General features: G+C 45.4%; 1 protein-coding gene across 2 annotated transcripts in view; it reads right to left on the reverse strand.

Moving 5' to 3' along the window:
- Positions 1-9,711: 9,711 nt before the first annotated feature.
- The window catches only part of GABRA3 (gamma-aminobutyric acid type A receptor subunit alpha3), a 135,648-nt gene continuing 132,661 nt past the window's right edge, over positions 9,712-12,698 (reverse strand). For both annotated transcript variants that reach the window (XM_050964357.1, XM_050964358.1), the window contains one exon: positions 9,712-12,156. In XM_050964357.1, coding sequence (XP_050820314.1) covers positions 11,824-12,156 — 333 coding nt within the window. In that variant the 3' untranslated portion in view covers positions 9,712-11,823. The remainder of the gene's footprint in view (positions 12,157-12,698) is intronic.

Consider the following 12,698-nt stretch of genomic DNA (forward strand, 5'->3'; position numbering starts at 1 on the left):
CTGAATCTTGGAGCAAGAGGGTGGACTGAGCTGAATACCGCAAATTCAAACCATAACTTTTCATTCAAGGTTGCAATATGTTTGGAGATATTGTCCCGCCAGCAAGCCCCTGGTGCAGCATCCAGATGGCATGCAAGGAAATCCAGGGAGGGAGAATGGTGTTTCACTCCTCTCTCCACAGAGCCTCTACAGTAGAGCTGGTTAAAATGATTTTGCACACTAATTTTTTTCCTAAAAAATATTGGCTTCTCTCCCACCCTAAAACAAAATGTTTTTGAGAACAATTGCCAGCATTATTGTCATTTCCATGCTGTGTTTTACTGCAATCTTTCACTTACTGAAAACAATATTTTCTTAGTAAAAACCCAAGCACCATTTATCACTAGCTGCATGCTGAGGGAAAAGTACAGGTTGTGAGGGCCAGACTCTCTGGGGTGGGTGATTTAATCTAACCTAATCTATCTAGCTAAAGACTTAAATATTTTAACCATAATAATGTTATTCATGTCCTAAAGAATTTAGTCCGGTAGAAATAATACTTTGTTATTAAAGATTTATAGGTTGCCACACTAAAAAAATGTGTTTTATGCAGACTAAAGATATCATCACATTTAGCTTGTAAAGCAGTCAATAGCATGTTCCCAGCTATCGTGCCAGCTAATATTCTCCAGTGTAGTCAACCTTCTATGCAGTGCTCGGTTTGGTGCAATACAGTTCTACCCCCTCTTTCTTCTGTTCTGGCACTGCCTAGCAAGAAATAGGTTGGATTTTATACATTTTTTGAGGCAGAAAGGACCATTATGAAAATCTAGTCTGACCTGTGCATAGCATGGCCCACTGAATTTCACCCAGGGATTTCTGCATCAAGTACCTAGCTTGTAGTTGAACGAAGGCATTTACTGTAGTCATACCTGTGATTTTTACATCACAACACTATGGTGCCTGTTAAAAAAATCCTGCAGTGGTTTCAAGATATTTTATGTTCTACAGAATGTTTCTTTTTAAATGGGTAATATATTTACTATGCTCTGTCAGTGGGACTACTTGCATACAGTGGATGCATCATCCAGGCTTCGAGCACCACCTCCCTGCCCACCATTCCCTAACACATCAACTCCCCCTTTGGAACTCAGCACATTCTGCTTGAAGAAAATAAGTGCTCAGAGTTTGTTAAAATATGAATTTTTATTTATTTATTTCAGTTGGAGTTTGAGAGAGTATGTAGAGCGGATGGCAGATGATCTAATTCAGTGAAGAGACTGTACAGTCCCATCTGGTGTAGTATAGCAGGAGATTAATACTTGGGTTGGAAGAATCTTCCTCATCCACTCAGATCACTGGTCTCCGTCATCCAGTTTCTGTTTCAAATCTCTTTTCAGAAGTTTGTTGTGTTTTATTTACTTGCTTAACATTTTCCCTTGCTTTAACTTATCAAAAAAGCTAAAAGCTGCAAAAAATCGCAGGACTCTGAGCCCCACCAATTAAAACTGGGTGAATTAGGTTTCCAGGAAAGGTTGAAAATTACACTTCAGAAATACAAACAGCATTAAACATTGCACCAAAAAGTATTCGAAACACACATCTCAGAGACCAAGAGAGAGATCACAGTTTCCATAAGAAATCCTTTAAGAAGGTCATTAATAGCCAGTCAAGAAAGAAAATAAAGTCAACAATTTAAAAAAAAATCTCTATTTCTCGAGTTGTTAATTATTTACAGCTGCGCTCTTAGGAGTAATAAGAGGATTGTCATGCATTAAACTGCTGCTCGCTAAGTTCTTTCCCATAGTGGAGTAAAGACAGTCTTACAAGATGGGAAACAGAAGAGGCAACATGGGAGCAGATTCAACCTGAGGCAGCAGAACGAGGCTGTCTCTGGTGTTTTGTTGCAGGGTGTTTTTCATTGCGATGGACTGCCTTGGCATTTTGCTCATGAAACATTACTAACATCTGTGATCAGACACCAATGCTGCAGCTAAAGAAATGGCTGGTGCTGCCATCTTGAAGTCTGATATTGACCTATGGTACTCAAAGGACCAATGGGTGGTGAGAGTCTAAATGATTTGTTGTCACATGACAGGACAATAGTGCAATTTGAAAATACTACCTCATCTGTTTAATTAGAGGGTCACCTTCAACTTGAAATCTAGTCCATTAAAAGAAATGTGATGAAAACTACCCCTGTTCCATGATCCTGCTCCCAGGTTTGGGGTTGTTACAATCAAATTGTTATTATTTTTAATGTCCCCTGTCTGCTTCCTTGTTGCTGCATGAAAAGCAACAGGGAAAACTGGCTGACTATAGAGGGGAATCCAGAAAGTCGCAGATCCTACAGTATTTAGGCACCTAACTCCTATTGAAATCAAAGTGAGTTTGGTGCCTAAATACCTTGGAGGATTTGGGCCAAAAGGCCAGATGTACAAAATAAACCAATATTCAGACAGAACTGGGGTTTTCAAGTTGACAGTCCCTTTAAACAGCATTGAGTAAAGGCTTTATCCAATACCCTTTGAAGTCAGTAGGAGTCTTTCTGGTGATGTCAATGCATATTGGATCGAGCACTGTGGTAGCTCCCTCTACTAGGTAGAAGAGATCCTTACAGCTAGGTACAAAAGTTTCTTCAAATTGGTAGGTAATGAGTGCTAAATGGTACTTGAAAAGTTGTTTGACAGAGAACATCTCTTCCTTAGGTTTGTGTGAAAGTCCCACTTCACCAATATTGGCTTTCATGGTATTTCTGGTGATGAAACATCAGTACCAGGGCAGGATCCAGCCCTTATTCATTAAGGCTTTAGACTTTCTATATCAGGACATACACCATTACTGTTGACTTCAAGGGACATTGCACATGTGTCTGAAGACAGCACTGAACCTGATTTGTTTGTGACTGGTGATGTTCTTGGCTTTCTAAATATATCATACAGTGACTCCCCTCAATAACTAGTTGTAGTATAAAACGTTCTGCTGTCCTGTGATAGAACATGAGAGACTGTGGCAGCTGACGATGCAGCTGGAGTGTGGACAGAGAAGCCAGAGAAAAGAAGTGAGTGAGTTAAACCAGGCCACCACTGCAAGAGGATCCACTGTTGTTAATGCACACTGGAACAGCTATGTGATGTCCATCTTATACGTTCAGGTGGGTATCACCACAACCTGTCTTTGCCTTATACTGTATGATAGTCTTGCCCCAAAAGAGCCAGACCCCAAATGTTTAACCTGCAATGGCCCCAGTTATAATTAATATGCAGGTTCAGTTTGGAGAACCAGACAAATAGGCATCAGCCCACTTGGCCAGCAGCTGTCTGGTGAAAGGACTAGTGTGCTTTCACCTATGGCTGCAGGGTGCTGGCTGTACCAAACTTTTGCATAGCAGCACCCCATTTTGGCCACAGCCAGGAACTGCTCGCACCCCAGCTCTTTGGTGGTGCTGGAAGCTTGATTTGCTCCTGGCACTGTCTGCTGGAGCAGCTTGGGGCACCCTGTCCCACCCCACTGTAGAAGCATCTTCTCCTCAGGCCTCCAGGCCCCCTCCCATGCTTCCCTCAGCAGTTAGGCTGCAAGACCACTTTGCCTCCAGGGATACAGAGAAGCCTGGGTGACTGAATGTGAGGCTAGGGGTGACTGGCCTACTGGGTGTGTGGCTGGGTGGGTGGAGATGACTGGGTATGGGTGAGGAAGAGAATGAATAAATGAGTGGGAAGAAAGTAGCGGAAGACCTGAACTGAATGGAAGTGGAGAGCAAGAGAAGGAACAAGTAGGAAGGGAAGAAGCTGAAAAGATAGAGAATAGAAGCTTGAGAGGCAGAAAGGGACAGGAAATAAGGTAAACATGGAGCAGGGCAGATTTCAAAAACAATAATAGAACTGAAAGCAGCTGGGCCTGCAGACAGACTGGGGTTGACTACTACAGTAAAGGGACCAGGAGTGGACCAAGTGCTTGTGTAATCTACGCACATCCTGGGTGTAGTGTTCTGTCTCATCTAGTGGCACCAAGACTACTTAAAGAGAGAGATAAAATGAGTCTGTTCTACAGCCAGCTGGCTTTTAGCTCTTGTGGTGGAGGCTCATACCCTAAGCTCTAAAGGTCCCAGGTTTGATCCCGCCCACCAACACCTGGGGTCTGTCGGCATTACAAGTGGGGGCTCATACAGGATTCCAGCTGGGAAGTCTCTGAAGCTCAGGACATGCTTCCTCAGCTAGAGGAAATATGTAATCCACACACATCCTGGGTATTGTGTTCTGTCCCATTTAGTGGCACCGAGACCACTCAAAGAGAGAGATAAAATGAGTCTGCCCAATAGGTGGTTGGCTTTTAGCTGATGTGGTAGAGGCTCATGCACTAAGCTCCAGAGGTCCCCGGTTCAATCCTATCTGCGGATGACTGGGTCCGTCAGTGTTACACATGCACACTCATGGTCTCTAGAGAGAATACCTGCTGGTATGGACTGCTTCGCTTGTCTTGCTCATCACTCTTGAGTCATGCTGGTCAGCCCAAAAACACCTTGACACCATACTGTGCTATCACATTACCTTGCTCTCTGTGTGCATGTGGCTATAGAGCAAGGCATATATATGTGCCCCTTTCTGGTCACATGCAATATTTCCAAGGTCTGCTCTAAATATCACTTAAAATATTGCGCCTATCTGTCTATACTAGGTGCTTGTATGTCGTCTGCCACTGCAGGGTCTGAAAAACTCCCAAGTATTTAGCAATCACAATCTCTCTCTTTCTTCCTTCCTAGCTTCCAGGAGAAAGCTTGATTAGTTCATGGAGCTAACTTTGTTTTTGCTTGTGTGTTGTTTTTGCCCACCTGGCATGGACACTGTGCAAAGCCATGGGGATGAGAACATAAATGACTTCCTATGCCCAGCTGCAACAGACCCTGCCGTCAGGCCCCAGGAAGAGAAGAAACACAAGTGAATCTCTGTGTCTCGCTGGAACAGGGCCTGGGGACAATCCCCTCACCCTCCAGGAAGAGAGGAATTGGAACAGGATTGCTGTAGTTAGCTGGAATGGACTCATGAAGAGAAGCAATTAAACAAGATTTCTGTTCTCCCCCGGGCATAGATGCCAACCAGAGAAGGGTTTGTGGCTTTGTGTGGGCACCCAAGCATGTTCTGAATGGCTAGCTGGCATTACCGGATAGTCCAGCTCTGCGTACCATTTAGCTAACTGCATTTTTGAGGGAATAATTGCATTCAGTGAGCTGGGCATTTGAAAGTCATGCTGCCTTCCTGACAGCCCCTGTCAGTAATGAATGGGCAGCGTCAGTAAAAGTTGTGCCCTGCGTTGGTACATTTTCCTGACAGGTGCTTGGTGGCCCCCCTGGCAGTGTCCTTGGTACCAGGCAACAATCCATTAGCGAGCCCTGAATACGGATCGGATGCATTCTCGCTCATCCCCATGGTTCCTGCTGCCCCCAGGCTATTTGGGGAGGATCTGAAAGGGTCTCGGATCTCTCCTGGCCGTGTTTTTATGCAGATGTAGCAGAGAAAGAAAGAATTTAATAAAAATGGACATTTCCCCTGCTCTAGAGAGGAAGTGTTTTTACTTTTAAATACGCCTAGCTTGTGAGCCACAACTCCCTCCCACCCCCAAGCACTTGGCTGCCTGAACAATAACAAGGTCAAATACTAAATATTTCTGCCTTGAAGCCATCAATATCATACAGAGCCATGGCCTCTTGCCAAACCGCCTTCAGGAGCAGTTTAGCTTGACACAAGGAGAGGATTGGTTTTACTTTGGCATTAATAAAGTGTTTAAGTTTTCATGAATGCTCAGTCCTCCCCCCTTCCTGGAAACCACAAAAGACCCTGAAAACTGTAGATTGAGAGAGAGAGAGAGAGAGATGGGAGGGCATTTGATCTAGGGGCAGGTGACACCTCAGAGTCACATGAGAGATGGGACCAAAGTGGGGAGCACCCCATCCAGGTACTTCTGGCTTGTGGCTGCACCATCCATTGATCTTCTCTGAGATAGCATGAGAAATCCTTGACCTGTCAAGTACCCAAACTCAGAACAGCATAAACCAATTCAACAGCTCATGCCAACACACAGAGTAATGGGCTACTATAATGTGCCTCTTCCTTAAACAGTGCTAACTGTGCTAGCCCTTAGGTAGGCATATACATTTAAGAAACATTTTCCTTTAACAGCTCTTTCTCTTTAACAGCATTATTTCTTGAGCACACCTGTCCCTTTAACACTGTTGTCTCTTAACAAGGTTTATCCTTTTAAAGTGTCCCTGCATTTAACAGCATGATATGTTAAACTGCTCTGTCCCTTTAACAATCTTATCCCATAAGCACGGCTTGTCTACAAAAAATCAATTTCTAGAGCAGCTTCATGCTTTTCACAGCTCTGCCCCCTGAATAGGTTTATCCCTTCAGCAGGTCTATCCCCAGTAAAGTCATTTGCTTAGTAATGTTCCTTTAACAGGACCCCTCTCTCTCTGGGCCTTGCTCCCTCTGTGGGATAAAGCCATGAATGTTAGATTAAGGTGTCAGCTCCACTTGGGGCACTGGAGATCTCAAGTGAGGTTCATAAAGGTGCTGGATCTCTCACTAGTTTAACTGGCTTGCACCAAGAAACCCCTTCTGGTCTGCACAAGACATGCATGGCTGTGTCTGCTCATAGGAATATACCATTGACTCTCTGCACTGTGACATCATTCCTTGATTCCTTAATCATTCCTTTAGAAGAGGAACATTACCAAGGATTCATTATTACTGTCTCATCTATCCTCAGCTGTGTGGTCTTGGAAACTGCAGTGGGGAGCCAGCCAGAGACTGATGCTTGCACAACAGCTGCAGAAGCAGCTAAAGCAGGGACTGCTGGACACTGAGGATAAGTTGTACAGTTTGACTTTCTCTGCCCTTGTTTGCTTCAGTTCCTTCCCACACCATCACACAGGCTTTTCACTGCAGACTCACTCCACCTCAGACCTTCTTCCCTGCCCTCTTCTTACTAGAACTGTCCCCCTCCCTCTTCCCTTGTTTTTCTGTTGTCTAATCCTGCCCTAACTAAGCTCCCATCCCCTAAAAAATCATGGCATTTTCATAGTGTCTGCCACCATCACATCGATAGCTCTGCTTGCATATTATATTTAGAGATGGTCAGAAAAAGCTTTGACAGAACCATTTTCCATCAGAGCATGTGGTTCTGTCAAAATTGAAGCACTTTCTGTCAAAATTGAAGCACTTCAAGAAATTCTATCAATTTTGCCAAAATTTCATTTAACAGAAAACGAGGGGGAAAATGTTCTAACAATGTCAAAATGTTCTGTTTTGACATTTTCCAAATAGAATATTTCAATTTTTCCTTTCATTTTGATTTTTTTAAATTGTGGCTTAGATATATTATAATATACTATGGACTAAAAGAGGTCAAAGTCAACACAAAACATTGAGATGTACCAGATAGAAGATGGTGGGTTTTTAAATTTTCTTTCATGGAGAATTTTGAAATGTTGGGGTTTCATTCCTAATCAGAACAAAATCAAATGACCCAATATCAAATTCCTCCATGAAATAAAATTTCCCTTCTCTGCTCAGTGCTAGTAATTCCTGTATCTGCCTTGTTAGTTTAGAGAGTAAGCTCTTCAAAGCAAGTCTCTCTACTCCTCTGTGCTTGCTCAGTGCCTAGCACAATGGTGACCCAATCTTGGCTGTTCCTTAAGCACTACCATAATAACCATGACTGTTAATAATCTATAAACTAGTGTTAAGCACAGGCCTTATCTGGGATTCCTTTAGAAAGGTAAATTGATGAACAATCTAGTGTTAACTGGAAGGACATGTCCTAATCTCAGCCTCCAATAGAAAAGAGCATTCTCTGTTCCCTAATGTCAGCTGGCAGGGAGTGTTAAACCATTTATTTACAACTATCTTTCCAAAACGCTTCCTTGCTTGGAAGCAAAACTACAAACCCTGTTTGTTTTGTTGTTTTTTTAACCAAAGGATGCTGGTCTCTCTGCCTCCAGTTGGCATTCTGCAGCGCGCATCAGTGCCAGGTTTTGGTGGGAACGCACTTGGCTTTTGCTCAGTGTTAACTAACACATACTTAGGAAGTGAGCAATTTATCAGGCAGACACCTAAAATCTAAGAGTAACATGGTGGGGTGACCCATTATCACTTCACCATCACTAGCCACCTCTGTAAGAATAACCGCCCCAGAGTGAGAAAACAAGAGACTGAAAGGCTTCATGCTAGATATGGGCATGAAACACACTCTGAAGGCCGAGGATGAGACAGATAAGAACATCCATGTTGAAGAGTTTCCAAAAATCACCTTTAGAAAACACTCATTCAGAGAAACACCAACCAAGGCCTCTCCCATCTCTTACCATGCCTAAGGCTTGGGCCTGGCCCAAATGCGTATAGAAGAGTTCCAAGAAATAGCCAGGCTGTGGCCCTGATAACTCAGTAGGCAGCACACGTCCCTTCGTGTGGGTTTGGAATCAGTGTCCCAGTTAGGGGTAGGGGAAGTGAGGGATCACTCCACTGCTGGCCGTGGCATTTTTCAGATGCCATGTAGTGGCTAATGAGAGCTGCTGGCAGTTTTCGGTTGGTTTAACCTAGATGTTTGCTTTAGAAATAATTTAACGAGAGTTAAAATAAACAGACATCAAAGAACATTTCCAGGAAGCAGGACTGTCAGCAGCAAGAACGTGCCTAGTGAGACATTGGGCAAAGGGATCTTTGCTTCTCATGGCAGAGCGGCTGAAGGGGATGAATGCGCATATCCAGTTGGAGCATGTTGCTTATCACTGCTGAGATCATTGTGACATTGCAGGGCCCATGTTTAAGTTTGCATTCGATAGAATACCTTTTGTAAACACTTGATATTCTTTAGTAGTCATTTTATTGTGTTTGCTTTCATAGGGTTTCTATTTCACTCACTTAGGCTTGACTATGATAGCGACATGACTATTTTATGACATTCACTTTGTCTTGGCTAGTTAAGAAAATGACCTGGAAATACTTTCCAAAACACCCAACTGACCCTTGGCAAAGGGCTGCCCCCTGGTGGCCATGAAAGAGCCTGTCAGCAGTTAGCCCTTGTAGTGTTAGTCACGGAGTTTGGGGCAGGGATAATGTTAGCTCCAGGGGTGTTAAAATAGCAGTGCTTGGAATATTTAATGATGTTAGTGCCCGGGGGGTTAGAGTAGCCTGTTTGCCACAGGGCTGGCTTTAGTGGTATATGGTAATTTAGAGAAAGGGTGTTTGTGACAGCAGTGGTGTTAGAACACAGTGGTGTCAGAGTAGAGGAGGTTGCAAAAGCTGTGAGGTTAGCCCCTACATCCTGGCAAATTCCAACATTTGAAGGCCCTCTGCAGCCTTCCTGGTTATCATAACCTTTTCATTGTCTGTCGTGGATGTAAAGTGACACAGCCGCCGTACCACACCTCAGCGTCACTTCCTGTAGTGGCAGGTGAGGCGAGCCGTCACTGGGAGCTGAGTCAGCTCTCTGGCATGACAGGCATTGAGGAAATGTCACATGCATTCGGGGTCTGTGTGCTCCTCACTAGCCCCTGAGTGGAGGGGAGCGCAAGTCTGTGGATGTCAGATTATCCCACATCTGCCTACTGTGGGGTTCTTGCACCTTTCTCTGGGGCTGGGAACAGTCAGAGACAGGATAGTGCACCAGATGGAGCATGGGTTTGATCTAGTCTGGTAGCTTCTAGGCTCCTGTCCCAGTGGCTGTGAGAGGACAGCCAGCGCAATGCTGCCATCGAGTCAGTGGAGGGATAAGAAGTTGTGGGAGCATGTGTAATAAGAGCTCGTCCACATGAGTAACGGTTGCACAGTCTAGCCCTAAATTCCCTGTGCTTCCCTGCTCTGATCCTGCAGTCCCCATGAATATTGCAGAAGGGCATGTACTGTTCTTAATGATCATTTAAGCCTTTGCCCACCAAGGATGAAACTGATCCCTGAGGGCCAGCACCAGGCCAATGCACCATTTAAGTCCCACTGGTACTAGTGCCCTGCACGAGTGTCAATTTCACCTGAAATGCACATGGGTGTACACAGAAAGGAGGCCATATGACGCTCAAAGGCCAGTGAGCTGGGCTGCCAGCAGCCTCCTCGCAGAAGCCACATGACTGCATGGGGGCAGATGAAGGTGACATCAAAGAATCAGCACGGGTTGGGGTTAAGAGGGTGTATCAGATGCAGCATGTAATTCCCGATGACTGGGCAATGTGTCCGTATGTCCAGACTAGTGGGAAAGGAGACGGGAAGAGGAAAGGACAGCTGGGATCCCAGCATATCGGCACAGCTGTTGGGGAAGGTGCGGCTGCCCTTGGCTGGTGGGAGGGAGAAAGAGCCTCTCTCAAAGGGAGCAGCCTGGGGATTCAGGTCTGGTTCTGATCTCGCTGGCCAAACTCCATTGGCTTCAATAGAGTCACTCCTGATTTACATGAGTCACAACTCCTTGTAACCCCTGCCCCCAAGTGAGGATCTCCTCTCCCTCTTGTCAGGAGAGAGTCTTATTCTTTCATAGCCAAGGATCAACATGGCCACTGCACTAGGGCTCCACCTTATTGGAGCAAAGATACTTCCTGGGCCAGGTTCCAGTGGGATTGCACATCTTGGTGCCATGCTGCTGCTAACACTAAGGCCCTGTCCAGTTCCAGACACCTCCCTTCTCATGTTTCACCCTTTGAAGGTGAGGTCTGTAAAAGCTTGTAGCTGGTGGCAGGAGAAAGGATGATTTTGGAGGAATGGGAGGGGAAAAGTTAATGGAGAGGAGGAGGAGATGGATTCAAGGAGATTGGAACAACAGGAAAAAAATAAAGCCACCCATAAGTCCACACATTCCCTTCCAGCTTATAACTTTTCAAGGATTTGGAAACCTCTCTTCAGCTTCTGGTGCTCCTCAGGGAGGTCAATCACTGATTCACTCTAATGACACTTACGTGTCTCTCTGGCTAATGGAAAGGACCATATGAAGTGCCCACTGGAAGCACAAATAACTAATGTTCTGCTTGTTTTCACTTCATTAGGAGAGGGTGGTAGAACTGCAGTGGAAGAGGATACTCTGACAGGGGTGCTTGGTTCTGCCCTGAGAGAGGAAAGGAGGATGGAAGGCAGATGGTTGGGCGAAGATGGAGAATTGGCAGCCCTGAAGATGTCTACATGATACTGCAGCCAGTTACACGACAGCTACGGCCTCACCCATTGCGTTCAAACAGGAAAGCTGCATGTGGCAGCTGACAATGGTAACACAGAGGTTGCCTTGCAGTGAAGGCTATGCAGCTCCCTGAACAGCTCACAAACCAGTCACTGCTCTAAGAATAAAGCTACTGCAAAGAATAACACAGTAAGTCATCCCAACTGGCAGGGTGTCTACAGAGGTCATTGCATCCTTGATGTCCCTATGCTTCCAGGAGTCTCTAAGCAATAGGTATCCACAAAACCAGGGCAGTCTATCACAGAGTGGGAGTGAGGTTGAAAAACACACCAGCTGGCCTCAGTAAAGCTTAGCATAGAATGAAAACAGCATGCAAGCAGCTTTCATTTCACAGGGAGTGGAGGGGGAGAGACATGGGCGACGGGGACGGGACATCAGACCCACGATGTTAGAGGCACACTTTTTTCCCTAATTCTTTTTTATCATCAACAGAAAAAAATAAACTAAAATAAATCAAAAAGGAGTTAAATAAGTATCACAGGTTTGTTTACATTAAAAATGTTCTAATAATAATCAAAATAGGTCAAATTAATATTATTAATAATAATAAATCAAACAAAGAAGAAGAAGAAGAAAGCCCCGGAGAATTCCTGCCTGGATGGCATTCATAGACGGAAGGTTTGTGTGGCTGGGTTATTGTTTGGGGATCATGCCCTTGATGGCTGACTCCCGGTTTACATACGTGGCCCAGTAGACCAGGTTGAAAATGGCGAAGAGGACAGGAAAGACAATGCGCGACATCTTGTCCACCTTGCTGACGCTGTTGTAGGTCTTCTTGCTTTCCGGGGGCTTCTCCTCCATGCGGGGGCCTTTGGGGGGCACGGTGGCAGTGGCGGTGGCAGTGGCAGCAGCACTCTTGGAGATGGTGGGCAGGCCGGGGTCCTTGGTGATGTTGAGGGCGTATGTCGTGCCCACAATGTTGTAGGTGTTGTTGGCCTTCTTGGCCAGCGCCACCGGCTCTTTTTTCTAGGGAAGGGGGAAAAATCTGTATCAGACCGTGTAAAAGTGTAAGGAGAACATTCCCCTTCTCAGCTGGCAGCTGCGTGGGTGGCAGCCATACTGCGACCCAAAGGGAAAAAAGGTGGGGGGAGAAGACTAGTGTTCAGAAGCCTCTTCATCCCTGCTCTACTTGGACTGCTGGAGATGGGGATGATAGCATTCTGGATTCTCCTTTTGCTTACACCAGTTGGAAACAGGAGTCACTCCCTGGAAGTACAGCACACAGTGCCTAGCACTATGGGGTCATGGGATTCCTACATGCTACTGCGATACAAATAACCACCAAAGGCCAGGTGCTCAGTCTAGTGATATCCCCTTAGCATTGCTCCAGTGGCACAACGGACACATAGCCAACATGCTGGCTCTGCTCCAATCCCTTCCCTCTTCCATGTAGGTAAAACCAGCACCTGACAATATGGGGAGGCACTTTTGTCTCCACCTCATCTGGGCTGAATCTTGCTCTGGCACATGTGAGGAGTCACACGGTAACTGTGGTGTATGTGGGAGGA

The sequence above is a fragment of the Gopherus flavomarginatus genome, chromosome 8 (genome assembly GCF_025201925.1).
Source record: "Gopherus flavomarginatus isolate rGopFla2 chromosome 8, rGopFla2.mat.asm, whole genome shotgun sequence".
NCBI lineage: Eukaryota > Metazoa > Chordata > Testudines > Testudinidae > Gopherus > Gopherus flavomarginatus.